Below are 25,787 nucleotides of genomic sequence, written 5' to 3' on the forward strand. Positions count from 1 at the left end.
AAATATATTGACTAGATAATTCATAAAAAAAGTAAACTATCTTTTAAAACATTTTTCAAAACTAAATCATCACTATATATATATATATATATATATATATATATATATATATATATATATATATATATATATATTGGGTAGGGTTCTAGTGAGAACATGTGTTTAGGTGATAACGTGAGAACACATCATGTGCATCCATCTAATATTTTTTAGGGATAAGGGTCAAATAGGCCCTTCAACTATAAGCCAAAGTGCAATTAACCCCCTAAACTAACAAAAGCTCCAATTAGGCCCTTCATCTTTTCATTTGTATCCAATTAAGCCCATAATTTCTTTAATTTGTGCAATTAGCTTAATTTGTTGGTAAATAAAAGGTTAAGAACCGGTGACTTCACAAGGTTGGGAGAGCTGGTATTTGATAGCGTTACCGACGACGATGCTATTGTACATGGGCGTAACCCCGAACGGTATGTAAGCTAGACAAGTGACATGAAGGTGGTAACGCCCGGTAATCAGCTCTCTCAGCTTGTAAAAGAACTGAATGTGCAGCACTTAGTTTGAAGCCGAGGAAAGCTCCCTACACCAGAGAAATCCATTACAGATAACCCACCATATCCGTCTATCACCTTGAGGAACTTCATCTTTGGTAGCCTCTTCAGAATCTTCATTGGGTCATCATCCATCTTGGTGTAAAACAGACACAGCTTGACGATGTTTGGTGAGAAGGCATCCACATTTGGTCCCAACTTTCCACCTGACACGATTGGTAAGTTTGACGGTGAGCCAGACGGCACCGGCAGCCTGGTCATCTCTGAGCTGTGGTCCGTTAAAGGGTGCAATGTGGACGTTATTGCCGTAAAGAAACGGCGACCAAAGGTTGACGTCCTTGTGGCCTTAATACACGGTGGGAATGACAGTGTAGTAGGTGATTTGTTATTCGCGATAGGTTTCGTTGACGTCGAGGTTGTCGTAGTAAATTCCGATCGGGGAGGAGATGGAGATCTTGAGGGTGGTGGAGAATTAAGATGCTGGGGGCGGAGACGTTGAAGTTGAAGATGGTGGCGTTTTGAAGGGTGAAGCACTGAAGGCGTGGCTTCTTTGGGTTGGAGAATGACCCAGATGATGAGGATTGTAAGGAGGATTATATTATGAAGAGGATGATGAGGAGGCAGCCGCATAATCGTTGCACTAACTTCTTCCTCCGCTCCTTGTGGTGGCTGCACTCCTTCACTGGCATATTTTCCCGGCGGCACGCGGCGGAGGGAACTAGTTTGTAGGGGCGGAGTGAGGCAGGAGAAATGGAGACCGGAAAAATTAATTTTTAATTTTTTTTAAGAAGAAATTTACCTGTAACTTTGGTGTAACCTACTAATTAACTTAATTGCATAAAAGTAAAAAGATTAAGGGTCTAATTGAAGCTTTTGTTAATTTAAGGGGCTAATTGCACTTTGACCTATAGTTAAAGGGTCTATTTGACCCTTAACCCTATTTTTTAATGGTCTAGATTAGATTAAGTGTGTGCGAACGCGCATTAAATGTGTGCAAACACACTAAATCGCGTTTGTACACATTTAATGTGCGTTCTAACACACTTAATATAATCTAGACCATTAATAAATATTAGATGGATGCACATGATGTGTTCTCACGTTCTCACCTAAGCACATGTTCTCATATGATATTATATATATATATATATATATATATATATATATATATATATATATATATATATATATATATATATATATATTGACGGTAAATATGTTACCGGAAATATAATATAAAGTAACGAATAAGAAAGTGACAATAGTTGTATTGCCTTAGTTTCAGTATAGAAAGTACAGTGTGTCTTTTGCTAGCTGAGGAGAGTCCCATTTATACTTAGAGTCCTAACGGTAACAACATGGGACATAAATGGGGAGCCTAGCCTTTAATTCTCTCTCATCAACGGGGGCTGCCTAGCCTTTAATTCTCTCTCATCAATGGGGGCTTCAATGGGGGCTTCAATGCTGGCTTCAATGACAGTAAGGTGGCACCCGTTGGAATTCCTAACCGTTGGAATTCTGTCCGTTGGGTTCCCAAGCGATGCTGAGTCAGATGCCCATTTATGATCCGGGTCGGGTGCCAGCCCTATTATCCTGTCATATATATATATATATATATATATATATATATATATATATATATATATATATATATATATATATATAGGTTCAGGTTCAGGTGCATTTAAGTATTGCCCTTGCGGTTGTGTGGGTGATTAATGTGCGCGAGTTTTGTACTTAATGCATGTGTGTGAGATTTGTGCTTAATGTGCGTGAGTGTGTAATGTTTAATGTGCGTGAGGTTTGTACTTAATGTGCGTGAGTTTTGTGCGTAATGTGCGTGAGTTTTGTACTTAATGTGCGTGAGTGTGTAATTAATGTGAGTTGTTGTGTGAGTTGTTGTTGAAACTTTAAAGTGCATGAGTTTTATGCTTAATGTGCGTGAGTTTTGTGCTTAATGTGCGTGAGTCGTGTGCTTAATGTGCGTGAGTCGTGTGCTTAATGTGCGTGAGTTTTGTACTTAATGTGCGTGAGTGTGTACTTAATGTGAGTTGTTTTTAAAACTTAAGGTGCGTGTGTTTTTGTGCTTAACATGCGTGGGGCTTGTGCTTAACATGCGTGAGACTTGTACTTAATTAACATGCGTGAGGTTGTGTTCTGAAGGTGTTTTGTTTGTGTGCTTAATGTGCGTGTGTTGTATACTTTAAGTGCGTCAGATTAATGCTTAACGTGCGTCCACTCGCACAACCGCACGAGAAGCCTCAAATGCACCTGATCCCTATATATATATATATATATATATATATATATATATATATATATATATATATATATATATATATATATATATATATATATAGGCTTAAGGTCTATGAGAACACAACTCGAAGATAAAACCAGAAAATCAATCTCAGCCTTACATATGTGAAAATTGCATTGATCATATCAATTTAAAAAAAAAATCATTGACATTTTTTAATTATTGTCAACTTTACCTTGCAATTTGTAACACTAAACACTGCACTTTGTATGTAGTAACATAATGTGCATTTATGGATAATTTTTGAAAAATCAATGAAAAAATTAAATTGTAAAAATCTAAATTATAAATGCTAAATACTAAGTAATAAAAGTGAACTCCGAAACCAAAGAAAACCCAAAAACTTAGTTTCATATCTCTAAAATCCAAATCCAAAGTGCAATAATGTATTTTCACATTTTGTGAACTGTAATTTTTAATACTAAACGTTTACTTTGTAACAATATAATGTACATTTTAAAAAAATCCCGAGAAGTTCAGATTATAGTGATTTAAGTTGTACAGTAAAGTTGGTGATAATTACAAAAATCACTGTATTTTTGTTTTAAAATTTGATATGATCCATTCAATTTTTTCTAGATATAAGGTTGAAATTGATTCTTAGATTGTGCTAAGGCCGGTTAAAGCTCATTTGAACTTATAGCACAAGTTTCTCAATAAACTCCTTTTGACTCAAACTAGCGTTGAGTCTCCAACGTACTAGAAGCAGTGTATTAATTTTTATCAGCTAAGGAATTAATTAAGATTAAGATTAATTCCAATTTTAATATGGGAATTAACATTGTAACATTAGGGGGGCGTTTGGTTCAGGTTATATAACATAACCAAGGGAATGTGACATTCCAAAGCTCACATTCCGGTGTTTGGTTCATATTATCTTAGGGAATCTAACATTCCCAAGGAATGTCACATTCCCTCCACATAGAATTTTGAAGGGAATGTGATTCCCTTCAAAATCTTTGGTAATGTAAGATAACCTCACCAAGTGGCTTGTGGTCCACTGGTATTGGCTTACTCCCCTATGTGGGAGGTCTAGGTTTTAATCCTAGTTGTAGGCGTAGTTTGTATGGGTATCCCCTTTCCTTTGTAATAAAAAAAAAATGTAAGATAACCTTGGTTATGTTAGTTTATTATATATATATATATATATATATATATATATATTGTAATTTTGCATTTCCTCATTTTACGTAAAATATCAGAAATAGTTAGCTGACTTAGAATACTGATTGATTCAGTTAAGCGCCTACTCAGTAATGATAGATCATGAAGAGAACATCAGAGAAAAACAAACACACAGAACGAACACTCACAATGTTTACCCAGTTCGATACAGTGTGTATCTACGTCTGGGGGACGATCACATAGGCGTCCAATCCACTAAATCATAATCCAATGTACAAAGGTAGATATACAATAATCTTACCCAAGTGCCCCACACAAGGTACAAACCCAGTCTACACAGGTTTAGTGGATTGTTGAAGATGGAGAGCTATGCATACAGAAGTCCAATGAAATCCCTTCACTTGGAGAGCCCACTCTGATGCAGTCCACTTCAGTGACGCTCTATAAGGTTGTTCCCACAACAGTGTGATCTTAGTGTCCTTTCGTTTAAGCAGCAGTAACTGTTCTCAAGTTCATCATCTTAATCACCGTGAACATGTTGTATTGAGAAGTTGCATGACAATCAAAGATCTAGTCCCATAAAGCTGATATGGAGTGTTTTTTCTTCTTATTCGGTGTAACCCTAGTTCCCTTCAAGAACTGGTACTTATAGATCCTTCAATAAACACTCTCCATAGATGTCTTTGATTGTAGAAGGTAGGACTATAAAAGAGGAATGTAATCTTAGCAGATTAGGTCCATTACCTTCTTTGAAGATACGCTGATCGTCTTTCCATACTGGGCTGATAATACCGCATGAGTCTCTTAAGGAAACAGCTTCCCTAAGTCAGATCTTTAGTGTCAGTTCTTCTGTTGTTGCTTCTGATTGATCAGATATCTGTAGAACCAACCGGACAAACTCTAAACCTATCTTAGTATGCCATAATAATATAGCCAATTATAATATGGGGTTTTTGAACATAAAAACACTAACAAACTCGCCCTTTGGCTATTATTTGGCAAAACAACTCAACTATATAAAAAGAACTAAGATAGGTTATTAAAAAGAAGCAACCCATGTCCGATCTGAATAAAAAAAAAAACAAAGCATTCTAAGATTTAAAAACAGTAGTCTAAAGAACAGTAGCCAGCTCAGTACGCGCACCTGTCAGTTGCTTGGCAATGATACCGTGCACCGTCTCAAGATCAGCAACTCGCGCCTTCAATTGTTCGGAAAGCTTCATATCTTTAGCATGAGGAGACTCATCATTCACAGCATCAGGTTCCGAATTGGATGGGGCAGTCACAGGAACGACATCCTTAATATGATCTCCAGAAAGGAGGCGTTTATCAACAGTATAGAGCAGCGCCGGACTGATCACTTCACTGGGCGTAGGCTTAAGACCCTGAGAGGTAAGGATGCCAAAAATCAGATTTGGAAACGGTAGTCTTACCTTCTGTTCCCGGGGATGAATCAGAGTTAGAACATGATAATAAATCCATTTTCCCAGATCAAACTGCATCTTAGTTCCAATTCTAAATAAGAACCCTGCCAGAAGCTTGCCAACTGTGTTAAAATGAGCTGATGGAAGCCAGTTGTGCAGAGCCAGGCGATGTAGGATGACATATCTAGACGTGAGATGCGAGCTCAGCAAATAGTCCTTATCTCCTGTAGGCCAAGATGTAGTCTGACCACCGGTAAGAGTTTTGGCCACCAAGTCCCATTCAGTAACAACTTCTTCTTGCACTGCAGGCAAGCCATAGTACTTATTTATCACATCTGGCCCAAAATCATACCACTTCCCTCTGATGAAAATCTGCATCGGTCGTGGCCCTGTGAGACTGTCAATCTCATCATTGAGATTGCAATAGAATTCATATGTGAGCAGCTTGGAGTAAGAACAGACGTCTGTGACCGTTTTCAAAAGACCAACTTCATTCAGCAAAGGCAGAATGTCACAAACGGAGTTCAGCTAGTTCTCATCCACAGTTCTTTGAACAATAAGCTCCCTTCTGACCATAGTGGCCCATTTTGTTTGTGCAGCAGGGGATACAAACTGAGGTTTGTAAACAGTTGTGTCAAATCCTTCAACAGGTGGAACCTCCGGAGTTACACTTCGACCTCTTGACCTTGTGGTCGGTTTCCCTTTTCTGACAGAGGAGGCTGGTGCAGATGTAGCTTGAGCAGCAATAGGTCCTTGTTGCTTAACAGATGAACGCAGAGTCTTGAAAACTTGATGGATAGGTGGGTCTCCTTCAGGCTTAACAGTCTCACTCGACTTTCTCTTCTTCGCAGGCTGATCATTATCAGCACTGGTTTCAACAACAACCTTTGTTGGAACATTCTTCCTTTTCGTCCGTCTTGTTTCTCTGGTCGGGGATTGGACTGGTGTCACAGAGTGGCTAGAATCAGAAACATTTGCAGACGAGCTCCCAACAATATTCGATATCACTCGAATTTTGAAATTCGTGGAGTCAGGATGTGCAGTTGCCTCAACAGTAGGTGCAGTAGGTGAAGGTGCTTGGGATCCATATACCTCAGCCAGTATCTTATCATCTTCGCTGGAGGATTCTGAAGGATGTATCACTCGATAAGGTTGAGGGATTGAAGCAGATGGTAGCCCAGCAAAATGTCGCACATGTTCCAGGCTCTCTCCTAAAGATGTTGCAGTGTAAACAGGGATTCCACCTGTTTTCTCAGACTTGTGGGGACTTGATAAATCAACAGTTTCAACAGTTGCAGGTAAGACAAGAGGATTAACAGCAGGGCAAGATTCTTTAGAGACATTAACAGTCCCAGACGGAGGCAGAGCAATATTCTCAGAAGCATAAACAACTAGACTTAGTGGATTTGGCTCATTAAAGGACTTTGTTTTCTCATCAGACACATGCAACGCATCAGATTTTTCACCAGCAAAATCAATCACAGGCAAAGATAGAGGATCAAAAATCACAGGGGACTTCTCGGAATCCAAAGCAGATAGATTTTCAGGCATAACAGACACAGACAATGGAATAGAAGAATCAACAGGTCTATCAGGAGAAATTTCAATACGGGTTTCAGAATCATTTACCCGTTGTCGAAGAATCTCCTGTCTGTGTGTCGCTTCTCTCTGAGCAGCTTCGAGATACAGAGCTTGGGACTCCTCTCGTCGTCGAGCACAAAATTGAGCAACAGATTCTAGGGCACGTTGTGCAAAAAATTGAAGGAATGCCCCAGCCCGATTTCCATCCGAGGGTTCTGGAATAGACAATGGAGAGACATCATCAATGGCTTCGGCGACCAACACAAGAAGTTCAGTTACATCATCTGCCGACCATTCAGCATAAAACTCTGGATAGTTGGACATAACAGTCACCAGAATCTCATCGCGAAGCAGAGGATCAAGCTTGAGCTTCTTCTTCATAGCCAACTGTAGAAGCGTCTGAATGTGTTTAAGGGCTGCCACCGGAGGGTGTACCTTGCTTCCGAGTTTGATGATGATGTTTCTTACGGGGTCCGCCATTGAAGATTATGAGCGAGGAGAAGAAAAGATCACTGGGGACAGATATGCAAGAGGGATAGAGAGTTGAGAGCTGAGGTGAGTTCTTTTCTTCTTGACCCGGTATCATATAGGCTTAAGGGTGATGAACCCTAATTAATGCGGCTTGTCAAATACCATGCAGACGTGATTAATTGACACAACGGTATAGCTTCTTTTTAGGAACGAAACAAATCCCAAGGAAATTTGAATTTTGAAAAGGTATTGAGATCTTTTAAGATATCTTCTGAGAAGAATAAGCTTAGATAATCTTCTTAACATAAAAAGAGAGGAGTCTTTAAGGAAAGTCAAAGTCATAACACTGACCCGTAATAAACTAACTCCTCTCTGACGGACCAACTGCTTTAGTCAGTCAATTCTGCAAATTCCCAGAGCTGATCTGAGAATTTCAAAACGATTAGCATCCAGTGGTTTAGTCAGAATGTCCGCCAGTTGTTTGTCAGTCTGAATGTATTCCAACTCAATTTCCTTGGATTCAACCAGGTCTCTGATGTAGTGATGCCTGATGTCAATATGCTTTGTTCTGGAATGTTGAACAGGATTCTTGGAGATGTTAATAGCACTGACATTGTCACAAAATAGTGTCATTGTTCCTTGTGTAAGACCATAATCCAGAAACATCTGTTTCATCCAAACCAACTGAGTACAGCAACCACCTGCGGCTATGTATTCTGCCTCTGCAGTGCTTAGTGAGATAGAGTTCTGTTTCTTACTTAACCATAACACTAAGTTCTTTCCAACAAAGAAGCATCCTCCAGAAGTACTTTTCCGATCATCAATATTCCCTACCCAATCAGCATCACAATATGCAACCAGATTCAGTTCACTATCCTTGGAATACCAGAGTCCATACTGTATCGTTCCTTTCACGTATTTCAGAATGCGTTTTGCAGCTATCAGATGTGATTCCTTTAGGTCAGATTGATACCTTGCACAGATTCCAACACTGAACATTATGTCTGGTCGACTGGCTGTTAGATACAACAGACTGCCTATCAAGCTACGATAGACTGTGTTATCCACTGATATACCAGTTTCATCTTTCGATACTTTTGTAGAAGTGGAGATAGGTGTTCTGGATGGTTTACATGATTCCAGATCAAACTTTTTGACAAGATTCTTAGCATACTTCTCTTGTGAAATAAAGTATCCTTCAGAACTTTGCTTGACTTGTAGACCTAGGAAATATGTCAGTTGACCAACCATGGACATTTCAAACTCTTCCTCCATGACTTTTACCAACTCATCAGTGTATTTCTGCAAGGTTGAACCAAACACAATGTCATCAACATAGATTTGAGCTATGGTTACATGACTTCCAGTCGTTTTGACAAACAGAGTTTTGTCAACACTTCCGCGTTTATACCCGTGCTGGAGCAAATACTGTGTCAGACCTTCATACCAGGCCCGTGGGGCTTGTTTAAGGCCATAGAGAGCTTTTCGAAGCTTATAGACATAAGAAGGACGTTCTGGATCTTCAAAACCTTTAGGTTGACCACATAGATATCTTCATGGAGATACCCATTCAGAAACGCTGTCTTGACATCCATCTGATATAATGTAAATCCCAAAATGCATGCGACAGCCAGCAAGATTCTGATTGACTCGAGTCTAGCTACAGGAGCAAAAGTCTCGTCATAGTCAATCCCTTCAATCTGTGTATAACCTTGAGCCACCAACCGAGCTTTGTTTCTGGCTATATTCCCTGCTTCATAAGTTTTATTCTTAAAGATCCACTTCGTTCCTATTACGTTGACCCCGTCAGGTCTTGGTACAAGATTCCAGACATGATTCCGCTCAAACTGATGTAGCTCCTCCTGCATTGCCTTGATCCACAGATCATCCTGTAAAGCTTCTTTAACATTTTTGGGTTCTATCTTTGAGGTATAGCAATAAGACCCAGATATTTCTATCAGATTATTTCTTATTCTGCTTCTGGTTTTCATTCCATCTGAAAGATCTCTAATAATGTTATCTGATGGATGGTTTTTCTGAGTTCTGGTGGGTTTGTCTTTACCAACATCATTCATGAGATCTATCTCTTGTTCCGAACTTTCTTGATCTTCATCTGACGAATCTTGTGGTTTGAGCTGGCTGTTGTTATTACTTGCATCTGAATCACTTAGAGGTGACTCTATCACTGTTGAGTCTACTGATTCTTCTGGATTGTCATCGACAACCACGTTTACTGACTCCATCACAGACTGAGTCCTCTTGTTGTAGACTCTATAGGCACGACTGTTTGGAGAGTATCCAAGGAAGATGCTCTCATCACTTTTGGGTTCGAACTTCCCTCTTTGTTCTCTGTCAGCCAGCACATAGCACTTTGTCCCAAACACATGAAAGTATTTCAGATTTGGCTTCTTTCCCTTCCAGATCTCATATGGAGTTTTCGTCGTTCCTGGTCTAAGGTAGACCTTATTTATAGTATGACACGCTGTGTGAACTGCTTCAGCCCAGAAACGTTGTGGCAGATGTGAGGCATGTAGCATAATTCTAGCCATTTCCTGTAGCGTTCGATTCTTTCTTTCCACCACTCCATTCTATTGAGCAGTTCTAGGAGCTGAGAACTCATGTGAGATACCATGCTCGGAGCAGAAGTCTGAATATAGTGAGTTCTCAAATTCCTTTCCATGATCACTCCTCAATCTCTGAACTTTTATAATAGACTCATCCTTTTCCTTCTGAACTCTTATGCACAGAGTCTTGAAGGCCTTGAAAGCTTCTGTCTTTTCTCTCAGAAAGTAAACCCAGCTGTATCGAGAGAAATCGTCTACACACACAAATATATATTTCTTTCCTCCAATGCTTTCAGTCTGTGTTGGCCCCATGAGATCTATATGGACAAGATCTAGACATTTCTCAGTGGTGATACCTCTTACTGCTTTGTGTGGAGTTCTGATTTGTTTCCCAATAGCACATGCGCCACAGATTTTTTTCTGGATCAATTCTGATCTTAGGTACACCTTTTACTGCTTCCAGTTTTATCAACTTATCCATATCTCTGAAATTTATGTGACCCAGTATTCTATGCCAGAGTTTTGATTCATCAGATTTGGATAGGTGACAAGCAGTTTCATTTGTCAATACATAACAGTTGTCTGAGGACCGAGTTCCTTCCATGACAAGTTGATTTTCTTTGTCACTCACTCTGCAGCAGTTACGATCGAAGCATACATTCCAATTTTGATCACATAACTGACTGATGCTAATAAGATTCGCTTTCAACCCACTGACTAGCAAGACTTCTTCTAATTGAGGTAAACCTGGTACATTTAGGATACCTTTCCCAACGATTTTACCCTTTTGTCCATCTCCAAATGTTACAGCTCCACTGCTAGGTTGAACAACCATCAGACACTTAATGTTTCCTGTCATATGTCTGGAACACCCACTGTCGAAATACCATCTAGCATCAGTTGTAGATGCAGTCAGAACAATGGTGGGATATCAAATAACTTCTGACTTTCTGACCCAAACCTGTCTAGTGAATGGTGTAATAGTCTTATTCTGATATTTTTCCTTCATTTGATCTCTGTAAAAAAAATAGCACTCGGGACGTGTATGACCTTTTGTCTGACATTAGTGACAAATGGGAGTATAATATCTAACTTTGACAATCTTATTTTTGAACCTCGAATAATGAGATTGATGAGTTGATCTGTCCAGGTCAGTGTTGGTACCGTATCTCCTTTCCTTGGTTTGTACGGACTGAGATGATTGCCCTCGTTCATACCTGTGATTTGCTGTGGTCTTAGACATTCCCTCTTTGATGAACTTTGGTGCATTGTTCGAAGATTCTCCTTGTTCAAATCCCAGACCCTTTTTATCATTAGGGTTTCTGCCAGAGTCTAGAATCTTATCTAAGGTAGATGTGGTGTCCATCATCAGTATATTTTTCTTCAAGCTCTCCAACTCCTTGATTAATTTACCTTCTCTGGACCGTATCTGAGTGATGAGATCTTCTTTTATGACCAGTTCAGCATTCAATTTCTTTAGAAGATCATCTCTTTGCTTTAGATTGTCATTCAGATTCTTATTTACTTTCACAAGTTGTTCCCAGCTAGCGACAAGTTTTGCAAATTCTGCCTCAAGTTGAATATGTCTCTCTTCAAAATCATCTGTTGATATGTATGATTCTCCATCTGATTGATCTCCGCCTGATTGAATGTTTGTGTCAGTGAAGAACGCTACAAAGTTTCCTACATTATCATCTGATTGATCATTTGAAGTTTCCTCCTCATCATCACTAAGAGTAGCTACAGACATAGCCTTTTTCCTTTTAAGATATGTTGCACATTCAGCCTGTATGTGACCGTATCCTTCACATTCCCTACACTGCACTGACCGATTGAGGGGTTTTCCTGTGTCTGTGGCACTGTTTCTGTTTTGTCTCGATCGCCCAGTCTGAGATTGATTGTTCTGTGAGAAGGGTGCTGTTTCAACCTTTTGATATGAGGGGTTGTTGCCTTTGTATTTTGTTCTTGTAGACTGACCTTGACCCTTTCTCTTGAAACCTTTTAAGATTTTCTTGAAGTTTTTGGTTAGGAGAGCTAGGGTTTCATCATCTATGTCGTCTGTGTCAGATTCTCGATCAGCTTCAGCCACAAAAGCTACAAACTTTCCTTTCTTGTTGTTTCCAATATCATCATCAGCAAGAACTTCCAGTTCATATGTGTGCAAGCTTCCCATGAGTTCTCCGACAGTCTTCTTTTCCCAACCTGTGTGTTCCTGAATAGCCGTTACTTTCATTCGAAAACGTTTAGGTAAGGATCTGAGAATATTTTTGACCACTCTCTCATCAGTGAATGGTTCCCCAAGAATTGAGGCTCGGTTCATCAAGTTCTGAACCCTACTGTGGAAGGTAGAAATGGTTTCGTCTTTAGTCATTCCGGGAGCTTCGAATTTTGACAGAACCATTTGCAACTTTGACTGTTTGACATCACTGGTTCCTTCAAATCTGGTTTCAAGAATCTCCCATACCCGTTTAGCCTCTTTTACCCCTGTAACAAGCGTAAAAACAGATTCATGTAGTGATCCAACAATTGAGTTCAGTGCTTTGTTGTTCAGATCAGAGGCATTCATTTCATCGTCTGTCCAAGTCTCCATGGGTTTTTCTTCAGCAACTCCTTGTGCATTTGGAGTAGTAGGTCGACTCCACCCAGTTAGGATGGTGCGATAAACCCTGGTTCCTTGTGCTTGAAGATATATCTCCATACGAGCCTTCCAGAAAGCGTAGTTGTGACCATCTAGTTCTGGTGGTTTCATACTTGCGTCCATCCTGAAAACAACAACCAGCCAACGAACACACAGACAGACTTCCACAAAAACAGAGAGAATTCAAAACTAAGATAGCCTTCGGATCAAGTCACTATGTAGACTTAAAGGCTCTGATACCACATGTAATTTTGCATTTCCTCATTTTACGTAAAATATCAGAAATAGTTAGCTGACTTAGAATACTGATTGATTCAGTTAAGCGCCTACTCAGTAATGATAGATCATGAAGAGAACATCAGAGAAAAACAAACACACAGAACGAACACTCACAATGTTTACCCAGTTCGATACGGTGTGTATCTACGTCTGGGGGACGATCACATAGGCGTCCAATCCACTAAATCATAATCCAATGTACAAAGGTAGATATACAATAATCTTACCCAAGTGCCCCACACAAGGTACAAACCCAGTCTACACAGGTTTAGTGGATTGTTGAAGATGGAGAGCCATGCATACAGAAGTCCAATGAAATCCCTTCACTTGGAGAGCCCACTCTGATGCAGTCCACTTCAGTGACGCTCTATAAGGTTGTTCCCACAATAGTGTGATCTTAGTGTCCTTTCGTTTAAGCAGCAGTAACTGTTCTCAAGTTCATCATCTTAATCACCGTGAACATGTTGTATTGAGAAGTTGCATGACAATCAAAGATCTAGTCTCATAAAGCTGATATGGAGTGTTTCTTCTTCTTATTCGGCGTAACCCTCGTTCCCTTCAAGGACTGGTACTTATAGATCCTTCAATAAACACTCTCCATAGATGTCTTTGATTGTAGAAGGTAGGACTATAAAAGAGGAATGTAATCTTAGCAGATTAGGTCCATTACCTTCTTTGAAGATACGCTGATCGTCTTTCCATACTGGGCTGATAATACCGCGTGAGCCTCTTAAGGAAACAGCTTCCCTAAGTCAGATCTTCAGTGTCAGTTCTTCTGTTGTTGCTTCTGATTGATCAGATATCTGTAGAACCAACCGGACAAACTCTAAACCTATCTTAGTATGCCATAATAATATTGCCAATTATAATATGGGGTTTTTGAACATAAAAACACTAACATATATAATTATTTTTGTAATTATATATATATATATATATATATATATATATATATATATATATATATATATATATATATATATATATATATATATATTATGTTATGTTAGCATATAAAATAATTTTGTTTCTCAAGTTCAAGATTTTAGTTAATATTTTAAAATCATGTAATTATATATGATACCGTTATCTTATTTATTTATTTTAATTTTTAAATTTATTAAAATATATGAAAATATGTTAAGGATATTATAGTGTGTATAAAAAATTATCCTAAACCAAACATGATTATATTACATACCCCAATTTTAACCTAACACAGGAATCTAACATTCCCAGCAATCTAACATTTCCTAAGGTAATCTGACATTCCGTGAACCAAACGACCCCTAGATGTAATTTAATTTAATTTCCAGTTTGGGGAGTTACAAAAATTGAATTTAAAATTCAATTTTAAAAGCCATTATTGCTATCATACAAACATGGGTTATATTTATGGGATGATGGAAGATATAAAGTATTTGATGATGATGAATTGGTTTGACTTCTCAATTATACTAGTGTTTATATTGTATGTTTCTAATTATTCTTGTTAATTATTTATATACATTTATTTTTTATGGTTATTGAAATTTCTTATTTGTTAATTTCAGATTTCTTAATCGGTTGTGTAATGCGTTTAGAGTCACGTCAATTAAGTTTGCGTGTCGAATTCAGATTTCAAAAGGATATAGTTAAATTAAATAGTGTGTCCGTTACCTCATATTTCATTCACATTATGGACCAACACAAGAATGAACAATTCGTTTTAGCACTATATATAACTTAGTAACTTTATTTCAAATATTAGATATTAAACTTTTTATTTCCAAAACGATATTAAACTTTTAATATGTGTGTTTTGTAAATGTAGAAATTATTGGTTATTTATGGTGATTTGCATACGATCAAGAAGCATATATGTGTTGGATCCCATGACTTGTAATCGCACAATTGAGGTTAAAGCTTTTATGAATAAGTAAGTAAATATCTTATTATTAATGTAATTATTTTAAATTTTATTATATTATTTATAAATTCTTATATATGTTTATAATTAATATTGGGCATTTCGCTTGTTTCCTACGAATGGAAGAGGGGCTAGGGCTGTCAATTGGAAGCAATGCAAAGTATAAAAATTAATGTTTTAATATGATATTTTAAATTTTTATTTATTTTTTAAACTACTAAAGTATATATGTATTTTGTAGTGTCCGCAACAACTGATCTGAGAGGTGTTTAGTGTGGATATTATGTATTGCGATTTACGTATGAAATTGTGACAAAATATTCATCGATTGATTGTTTAGATGAGGTGAGTGAGTTTAATTAGAACTATGTATAGTTAAATTATAATTTATTAATTAAGATATTTAACAATTTGAACAATTAAATTAGGGAAAATAGCACTTTTTCTCCTTGAGTTATATACTTGTAGCACTTTTTCCCCCTGAATTATTCAAGTGGCTGTTTTTTCCCCTGAAATGTTAAATGGGCATATTTACCCTTAAAATTTTCTTCTCCAATAAATTATGACCACAATTTGGTTCAAACCAAACAGACACTATAGCAACCAAACTGAAATATTCCAATTATAATTTAGAATCGAAACCCGATATTTAGAATTTATTAAAATTGCGAACCGGAACTGCCGGTTCATGTTCGGAACTGAAAAAATAAAATACATTTATTGTTGATTTTAGACTATTTTAAAATAAAAAATAAAATTTTAAAATAAAGACGGTTCAATATTGCGAACTGGATCCGAAACCGCCGGTTCAAGGTTCAAGATCCAATTTTTTCAATTCATAATTTTAATAAACTGAAATCCAAATATTGAGTTCTGGATTTGAATCATAACTGGAAACTTTTAATTCGATTGCTATAGTGTCCGGTTCAGTTCGAACCGAACCGTGATCATCCCTACGTATACGCAATAATTTGTTGGAGAAGAAAAATAAATAAAAGATTTACTTTAAGGGTAGAAATGTCAATTTAATATATCAGGAGAAAAAACTGCCACTTTTAGAAGAATTGAGGAGACTAATGTGCTTAATTACATGAATAATTCAAGGGGAAAAAGTGCTATAAGTATATAACTCAGGGGGGAAAAGTGACATTTTTCCATTAAATTATTTTGTTGGAATTTGAACAAAATCCGTATTTTACCAACCAAATAGTTGAGATTCGAGACTTGTGGACGAAATACTTTTTGAAAGAGTGCGTGTAACTTATTTTTAGATTAAATATTATCTTTTATCTTAATTAGTTAAGTATTATACATTATTAACTGATATAATGTCATGTTGAACAATTATCTTGATTTCAATTTTAAATATTTTGATTCTTATTATTCTATTGATATATTGAGTTGATAGTAGGTATTGTGATGATATATTGTGTAGTATATATTGTGGTAATATATTGTGTTGTTAGTTAGTTTTGTATAATTGTGAAGTTTATTATTGTGTTATTGTGAAGAGCATATTGTACTGTATAGTTTGTTGTGTTAGTTCTACAAAATTCTGTATAAATTTTTTAAAAAATTGCGGGTTTTAAAAATAATTAATTTATTTAAAGAAAATTAAGTTATCCGTGACTATTTGAGCATAGAAAGGGTCGCCGATATCTTTGATTAAAAGAAACTGTGATCCTCTTACGAAAAAAGGGTCGTGGATTTTTAACTTTCCATCCCTACAACAAGGGTCACGGAACACTCAAAGCTTTCTGCGACCCCACCATACACGACCTTTGTCGTAGAAAGCCTTGTACAATCTTAGGGTTGTGGTTAAGTAGTTCTGTACTCGTGATTTTTTTTTTTTTTTTTTGGGAATTAATATCTTCATATATTATTTCGTCACACACACATGAGAGCTCGTTCTAAGAAAAACTAAGAATCAATATCAACCGTCTTTCTAGGAAAATATAACAAATCTAAAACAATGAGATAAAAAAAAAAAAATTTGTAGTATCATTATATATTTTTTTTAATTTCTCCAACTTTATAGTGCACTATGCAACACTATTGTGCACCTTGCAAGCATTTTGAAATTATCAATCGACGCGAACGCGAGGTGAGGAACTAGTGGGCAAATTATATTATGCACCGCGGTGCATAATCCATTATGCACCGAGGGTATGAAACGACGTCGTTTATCATTAATTAGGGCGCGTTTCAGACGTCGCCGTTAATTGTTTCCGGACGGCTAACTTCTATCATTCGTTGTTATTTCCCTATTTTGAATTCGTATTTCTTTCCTTTTATTAGATTTGTCGTTCTTTCCTTTTTCTTTTCTTTTTCTTAAGATTCTTCGATCTGTTCCTGTTTCGATTCGTCGAATTGCTATAGTTTGGTATCGGTCGAATTATTGTATTGTTATCTATGTTCGGAAACATGAATGAAATAGTAGTTAAAAATAGGATTGGGGAGATTGATTCGAATTTAATGATCGTTGATGAGAACAGTTCAGTAATTACAGGTGTATATCATTATATTATGTATTGCAGTCTTGTGTGATGTTGTTATTGTTTGAGTGTAATTGGTAGATATGCTATGGTTTTTTTTTTTTTTTGTTGCAGGTAAAGATGATATTCCGATCGCCGGCGAATGTATTTCGCCGATTGCATCTGATGTTCCGCGTACAAGTTTTGTCGTCGATAATGAGTATATTCCAGGTATTAAATGTATTAATGTTATTGTTCATGTTCTTATTTGAGTTATACATTATTCAGGATCATGTTACGCAGCTTCATGTTGATATCGCTGTAGTTTCGTTTATTGAACAATATAGTTTCTGTTGTAGTAACCTGAAGTGTCAATTTATATTTTTATTTTGTTGCAGATGATGTTGACCATTCGATTGCTGTTGATGGTACATCTGACCATGTTATTGTTGAAGAGTCAGCTATTCCAGGTTACATGTTTAGTTCGATTCTTAACTGATTTTGAATTTGTTGTGTTTTCAAAATCATGGTAGTCAGTTTCATTTTTAATGCACACTAGTGTCAGTAGAATACCAATGTAGTATCTATAGTTTCAGTAGAAATATTAAAGGGATGTTTTAATAAAATCACAGATAATGAAGAATTGTTGGGACTTTATGTTGGATCAATAGAAGATGCATTTGGTATATACAATGATTATGCGTTTCGTATGGGATTTAGTGCTAGAAAGGGCAAACAATATTATGTTACTGGTACTCGAATTTTGAAGACGAAAATGTTTTGTTGTTCTAAGTCTGGTTTTAGAATAATACCATATATTCCTAATAGGTGTTACTCAAAGATAGTTACTAGATCTGGATGTAATGCAATGTGTCAATTTGATATAGATTCAAATGGGAATTGGGTTATTACTAAACATGTGAAGGAGCATAACCATGTCCTGTGTCTGGCTTCATCAAGTTATATGCTTAGGTCACATAGGAAAGTGTCTGAGAATTAGCTGACATGTTTAAAAAACATGAAGAGGAGTGGGGTCCCCTTATCGGATGGTATTCGCTTCTTAAAACGTCAGTCAGGAGGGTCACCGTTTGTTGGATTTACTCCTAGGGATGCATATAACATGATATCTTCAGATTCGGCAAAGCATTTAGATGACACTAATTCTAATAGTTTGATTGAGATATTTAGAAGGAGACAAATGGATGAATTTGATTTCTATTTTGAATTTGAACTTGATGAGGATGCAAGGTTGTGTAACTTTTTCTGGAGGGATGGTCAAATGAAGGCTGATTATGACTTGTTTGGTGATTTAGTTGTACATGATACAACATACCGTACAAATAGGTATGATATGATATGTGCCCCTTTTGTAGGCATGAATCATCATTGCATGAATGTGATGTTTGGTTGTGGGGTTTTACTCAATGAGAGGATAGAGTCGTTTGTTTGGTTGTTCAAAGTATTTGTTCGATCAATGGGTGGTAAGCATCTTCAAACAATAATGACTGATCAGTGTGCTGTCATGGCTGCTGCAATCGCACAAGTATTTTCGAATTCAAATCATAGACTTTGTATATGGCACATCGGGGAGAATTCGAAGAAGCACATAAAAAGTCTGAGAAATAAAAAGGGTTTCTTAGAGCTTTTCAATTTTCTGTTGAAGTACACTGACACCGAAGCTGAATTTGAATTTTATTGGACCAGGTATTTTTACTGATTTTTCACAATGATATTATGTTAGTGTTTTATATTCTGGTGAATTTGTTTTCTGTATGTTGATTGACAGTACCTAAACTATTAAATAATACTATAGGTTGTATGAAATGATACTGCTTATGTAATGAAATGATACTGTGTCAGTGTTTAACAGTTGATGATTGTATTTGTTTGTAGAGCTCAGCTGGATTTATTCGGCATTCCCTATATCCCCTCTACTTAGAAATATGATCATCAACTTAGAAATATACAGTATAGGTTTAAATTCATGTTCTTTTTTTTTTTCCTTTATATTTTTTTTTCAGGATGATGATAGAATATGGGTGCCATAAAAATGTGTGGTTAAATAAGCTATATTCTATTAGGGAGAAATGGTGTCCTGCATTTAGTAAAGAATATTTCTCTGGTGGTATTTTATCATCTCAAAGGAGTGAGTCTACGAATCATTCAATATCTAGAAGATTATCAAAAACAGCTGGGTTGTGTGATTTTTATAATTCATTTGTTAGTGTAGTTTCTGAGTGGAGAAGTAGGGAAAACGGTGAAAACGTGCGTTGTTCACAAGGGTTGGCACCTATGGCAATGAATCATGTGAAGCTCCTTTCACATGCTAGAGACATATACACTATTGAGATATATTATCTTTTTGAGAAACAGTTTGTGAAAGGGACTTCATGCCATCAAGAACCTGTGGGGGGAAGTGGTAATGAGATAAAGTATCATGTGTGGCGTCCTGACGTTGATCTCATTCGTCATGAAGTGTGTTTCAAAGTGAATGATTTGGATATATCTTGTAGCTGCATGTTGTTTTCAGAGATGGGTATTTTATGCTCCCATTCTTTACGCATTTTTAATGTCCACTGTGTTGCAGCAATACCGGATAAGTACATTATCAAAAGATGGACGAAAAAGGGTATTGAAGATAGAATAATAAGCAGTGATTGTTCCTCGAATATTTTTAGCATTGCGTCATCTATTTGGGTTATTCAAATGGGTAGCAAGTTTCAGCAGTTAGTTTTATCCAGCCAAGCAAATTGCAAGGCTCGGGAAGTGTGTGAAAATGCTTTTGAGGATGCTAGAAGGAAGGTTGAAGGTGATATTGGTCCTATTGTCATTGAAGATGGTGAACAACGGACAGCTGGTGTAATTCAAAATCCAGCACGTAATAGGGCGAAAGGTGAACGCAATAGGAGGCATATTAGCACAATCGAAAAAAAGTATAACCAAGTGAGAGGGCGGAAGTTGGGTGTCAAGGTTGCTGAAATGAATACAAAGGCTGCAGTGCAGGCATGTGTTGAAGGAGTTGTTGCTAATATTGTTGGCAGTGGTTATTTTGTTCATCCTTCTAGCGGCAGTCATGAGTTAGGTTTGGTTAAACCTAGTTGATAGGTCAATTACAATCATTGTAATATTGGATTTGATTGGATTGGATATTAGATAGTATGTGTGTTGTTATGGTAGCATAGTTTTTTGCAGTATGAAATTCTGCTGCACGTTTGACATATTATTTTTTTTATGTTTTTAAATGAAGTCCTAGTTATTTTTAAATGATAATGTAGTGTATATAGAATGATACTACAGTGTATGAAAAATGAAACTAAACAGTATGTCTCTCACATTTTCATCCATATTATAATGTAACTATAAAGATAATGAACTGATACTGTAGTGTCTAATAAATGATACTTTAGTTTATGCAAAATGAAACTGAATATAATGTCTTTAATATTTTCATATCTTAGTAAATGAAACTATAAGTGTGATGAAATGATACTGTATTGGGTACGAACTGAAAGTGTACGTGTAATATACTGAAACTAAAAATCATTCATATGGAATTGCATCATTATTGATTACCCAAAAAACTTCATGTTAAGAACCATCATTGTGTTCAGTGACCAAATTTTACAACCAAACAACATTGTCTTTCAGTCAACAAACTTGTAAATAGGATGAACATCTACCCAAAATATCAATGGAATATGTCATTTGGTACCCAAAAATATTGACACCATTTAGGTGACTTATGTTCTTGTCACATCAAAACAAACATTCACATTTTTTTAACTGTTCCGTTTATCATAGTCATATATTTGTTGCCTTCAAATACTGTCTTGGCATTCTTCAGGACTTCTTCCCTGTACTGATTGGTTGGCATCATGATAATTCTGGCTGCATATGTTGCTCGTAGAGACATCAAGTAGAGATCCTACATTTTGTTGGTACACATTAGTTAACTCTGTTTTGTGTCAGAGAATTTGAGCAGTAGAAATATGTAAAGTATTATATGTACATACATTTTGATCCTGTTTCTTTGGAACAAATCCACATTTCCAGTTCTGACCCCCCATGTAGGTTTCCATATGTCTCATTGCGTACAAACCACAGTCAATCTTGTTTGCTGATGATCTCCAACCCATCTTAACCAGGTCAACAGTCAGTTTTTTCACATTTGCCTGCATATCTTTCATTCCATTCTTTCCAAGGTATAATGCAAATGCATTTTGCTGCATGTCAGAAGTAATTAGATATGCATTATAGGTGAATTGGTTTTGAATTCTGAAGTAAGTAATTAGATGACTTACAAGCAATTGTGGACAGTCACCATACTTGCTTTGAATTTTCAGCCCTTTGAGGAGTGGCAGGTTGTCAATGATTTCAAGCTTTGATGTAATGAAATTTAAGCAGAAGACAAAGAAGTGATGATGCCGGTAAATGGGAAAGAACACCTGTTTTGATTTTTTAATGTTTTTTAAAGAAAAAAATTAGAAAACAGTAGTAGTATGTTTAACTGTAAATATAATATTTGAAAAAGAAATGATTACCAATTTTGCATCACTAATATCAACATTCCCCATGTTCTGTATTTCGGTGGTTAGACACTGCTCAAAGTCATCTTGTCTATGTGATTTGTGGTTTGGTGCCCAATCTGCTGGACTGTCAAGTTGGAGCTGTAGAGTATACATTTTACATTAAAGTATGTTATTCATAAGTAAACATGCATAATGTGTAAATAGTAATGGTGTTTGCTTACAAAAGATTGTGTTGTGAAGAATATCCTCTTTGGCTTATCAATTCCACGGCTTGGATCCAACATATTCAGCCTTAGACACCAAACATCTAAGAATATACTCTCAATCTCAGCACTTCTTAAGGTCTGGAATTGCTCTCTATTGATGTTGTATCCCTCATGGCCAAACAATTGTTCACTATCATATTTGAAAATGTATATAAATAAAGTAGTTAGCATTAAAAATTGTATAATAGAGTGTGTGTTAAGTGTGCTTTATACCTTAATGGTTGTTCTTCTGTTGGGTCAAGGAAAACATCGTCTGAAATCAACTTTTCCTTTGGACCGACATTCTTCAGCTTTTCAACATTTGTTGTCCAGTATGGGGACCTTAGGCGCAATGGCAGGTTTCTGACTCTCCTTGTCTTATCAATTATAACATCCTCATTGTTGTCATCAATGTCAGGCTCAGCAATCAAACTGCAGTTTTATGGAGGATCATGCATGTATCAGCACATAGTGATACAGTGCACATAATGCAGTATCATTTGATAAACAATTCAGTTTCAGTTATCTATATATATAGTTTCAGTTATCTACATCTACAGTATCAGTTAATTATAAATTCAGTTTCAGTTATTAAAATACAACATATATATATATATATATATATATATATATATATATATATATATATATATATATATATATATATATATATATATATATATGTCAGGCATGCTAATCAGTGTCTGTTTGCATACAATACGGTGTCACTTCATGAATAATACAGTTTCAGTTATTAAAGATTACATTGCAATTGAAAATGCATGGAAGCAGCGTAGATATAATAGGTTGGAGCATACCTATCAAACAGATTGCTTTCAGTCCCAGGTGGTGGGGTTTCCAGTTGTGGTTCATCAGAGTCTGTCCTCTCACTGTCCTCTTGAATATCACTTGCAATGTTCTGGGTTTCAGTATCATCGTGTGCTTGCGTATCATTCATTTCTTCAGGGATTTGTGATGATTGTATAGGGCTAATTCCAAGGTCAAAAATTGGTGTTTGAATCGAATGTGGTGTTTGTGATTTAGCAGGAGCTTGAGTCGGGTAGCCTTTGGTGGTTTGGTAGAATGCCTGTTCAAGAGCATTGACTGCTTCAAGGAAACATGGATGATTGTAAAGCTCATCATCATACAATAAAGTCTCATCTCGTTCTGGTTGTGAAGAAGAGACTGAAGTAATCATGTCAGCAATGTTCCCGAAAGTGATCTTAATTATTTCTCCGCCAGTTCTTGTGTTTCCTATATCAGCCATCACCCCAGCAAACTCAACAACTGTGTCAGCCATCCTATTCAGTACAGATGTAATCCTCCCAAGGGACTCATTTGATTGGCTGCCTCTCACAGGACCACCACTCATTTCAGGTATGTTTTCTTCCCTGGTCACACGCTCTTGATGTTGAAATCCGTCAAGTATCTTTCCCCGTCCAAATCTTCCAGACAATATTTCTGCCTTGATTCTTTGTTTAACTGCTTCTTCAGTCCAAGAAGTTATTGCAGGGTAATTCATTTGAATCTTCTCACCCTTGTATTGTACTCTGTCAAGGTATGTTAACTGTGTTTGAAAGAATAAAATTTATAATTAGCAATTATTTATCAGTAATTGTAGTAGTATATAGCGTATAGATTAATGAGAAAATTATTATAAGTGCATACTAAAATATTACCAGTAAGAATAGTGAAGGACCGGTGAAAAAGCTCTCTTTGTTATTCTTCCAAGATTCAACAACATTTATCAAAGATCTGAATGTGTAGTGACACCAATTCAAGTCTTTCAGCTTTGAAACATCAAGCATGGAGTATAAAATCTTGTAGGTTGCTTTTGTGCTCTAGTTGCCTTTTATCAAGCTCGATACAAGCAGCACAACGAAGTCTCTTTTGAACATATCTCCACTGTCTCCCCTCTCAATAATGGCCGTTGGTATTGTATTTGTCACCGGAGAACCCTTTGTTATTCCCCACCTCTGTCTCCAAACTGCTAACAATTTCTTATACTCACCAGATTCATTCTCAGAAGGAGCCTCAATCACAGGGATTTTTCCTTGGGGAAGGTTCATTGTGCTGTGTACATCATCCTCCGACAGTTGCATGTCATTATTTTCCAACATCAGTATGCACTCATAGACATCAAACCGTTCAACAAGATACCTAGTTAGTCTGCTATCCCAGTCAAATATGGTCAATTTTAACATAGCAGCAAACCCAATATCTTGAACTGCTCTGCGTTGATCTGGTGATAGAGAAGAAACGAGGGTCCGAAAATACCTTGGTGACATTCTGGTTTGTAGATATTGCATTTTACTCATCTCACTCTTCATTGCAGATCTCTTTATCCTCTTGTGCATTTTCTTCTCAGGAATGGGGCTTGCTGTTGCTTTGCGCTTGGGCAATGCTGGTCCCTTGTCTTTTGATCCTTGAGCAGCTGGTTTTGGTGCAGTTGGGTTTGTGTCTGGAGCAGGAGCAAATTGTTTGGTGGCTTTAGCTCTCTTTGTTGATTTTGCTGTTGATTTGCGCTTGGGTGCCCTTTTTTTGTGCCCCTCTTCCCTCTGAACAGTTGGTTCTGGTTCGTTTTCAGGTGGTCCCTTTTCCTGTCCATCTTCTTCTTGCACAGTTTGTTCTGGTTCATATGGAATGGTTGGTTCATTTTCAGGTGTTGGTGGTTTATTTGCAGGTTCTCTTGTGGCTTCAACGTTCTTTGCTGTTTTTTCAGCAGCAGGTGCTGGTTGAGCTGGTGGCGTTGGTTTGGCTGCTTGTGAGTCCAAGACGGCCTTGGTTTTTTGCTTTCTTGTGGCTTTCTTCATTTGTATAGGTATGGTCTACAACAATATGATAAGTAGTAATGATGAATATTTTATAGAACAAAATGAGACACACATATAAGCACTTTCAGTTAATATACAATACGCTTTCAGTTCATATACAATACACTTTCAGTTCATATACAATACACTTTCAGTTCATATATACTACGCTTTCAGTTCATATATACTACGCTTTCAGTTGAAATAATATTATAGTGTTAATGAACATCTTTTAAAACAAAATGCGACACACATATAAGCACTTTCAGTTCATTTACAATACACTTTCAGTTCTTATACAATACACTATCAGTTCTTATACACTACGATTTCAGTTGAAATAATAGCATAGTGTCAATGAACATTTTTTTAAAACAAAACGTGACACACATATAAGCACTTTCAGTTCATATACAATACACTTTCAGTTCATTTACAATACACTTTCAGTTAATATACACTACGCTTTCAGTTGAAATAATATTGTAGTGTCAATGAACATCTTTTAAAACGAAATGAGACACAGAGATAAGCACTTTCAGTTCATTTACAATACACTTTCAGTTATTATACAATACACTTTCAGTTCTTATACACTACGCTTTCAGTTGAAGATAACTACAGTTTAATTTAAGAAGAAATAGAGTTTCATTTGGATATAGTAGTTTCATATGTAATATATGGGACCACACAATCCGTATTATTAAACACACTTTGCAGTTTTATTTTATACACAAACATCTGGGACCACATTATATGAAAAAGACAAACATGTGTTTCTTATTTAGGGTTTACAGTAATATTATAGTTTTTTTGACTGCATGTGTTTCTCAATGCATGTTTGTGATGCAAAACATGAATGTTGCT

General features: G+C 36.5%; 1 protein-coding gene and 1 pseudogene across 1 annotated transcript; one reads left to right on the forward strand and one right to left on the reverse strand.

Moving 5' to 3' along the window:
• Positions 1 to 375: 375 nt before the first annotated feature.
• Positions 376 to 1,237, reverse strand: LOC109181310 (annotated as a pseudogene).
• A 17,114-nt stretch (positions 1,238 to 18,351) lies between these two features.
• On the forward strand, positions 18,352 to 20,435 carry LOC109181311 (protein FAR1-RELATED SEQUENCE 7-like). Its single transcript, XM_019331062.1, has 3 exons — positions 18,352 to 19,037; positions 19,355 to 19,479; positions 19,564 to 20,435. The coding sequence occupies exons 1-3, from the start codon at positions 18,352 to 18,354 to the stop codon at positions 20,433 to 20,435; spliced, it is 1,683 nt and encodes a 560-aa protein (XP_019186607.1).
• The last annotated feature ends 5,352 nt before the right edge of the window (positions 20,436 to 25,787 follow it).

Source organism: Ipomoea nil, unplaced genomic scaffold (genome assembly GCF_001879475.1).
Source record: "Ipomoea nil cultivar Tokyo-kokei standard unplaced genomic scaffold, Asagao_1.1 scaffold1043, whole genome shotgun sequence".
NCBI classification, from domain to species: domain Eukaryota; kingdom Viridiplantae; phylum Streptophyta; class Magnoliopsida; order Solanales; family Convolvulaceae; genus Ipomoea; species Ipomoea nil.

What these genes read in the sequence shown, in the direction of transcription:
- LOC109181311 (XM_019331062.1), top strand. Translation starts at nt 18,352, where the DNA reads ATGAAGAGGAGTGGGGTCCCCTTATCGGATGGTATTCGCTTCTTAAAA. An exon ending in TTTGAATTTTATTGGACCAG is followed by an intron (nt 19,038 to 19,354) that starts GTATTTTTACTG and finishes TTTTTTTTTCAG; the next exon opens with GATGATGATAGAATATGGGT. An exon ending in TATTTTATCATCTCAAAGGA is followed by an intron (nt 19,480 to 19,563) that starts GTGAGTCTACGA and finishes TTGTTAGTGTAG; the next exon opens with TTTCTGAGTGGAGAAGTAGG.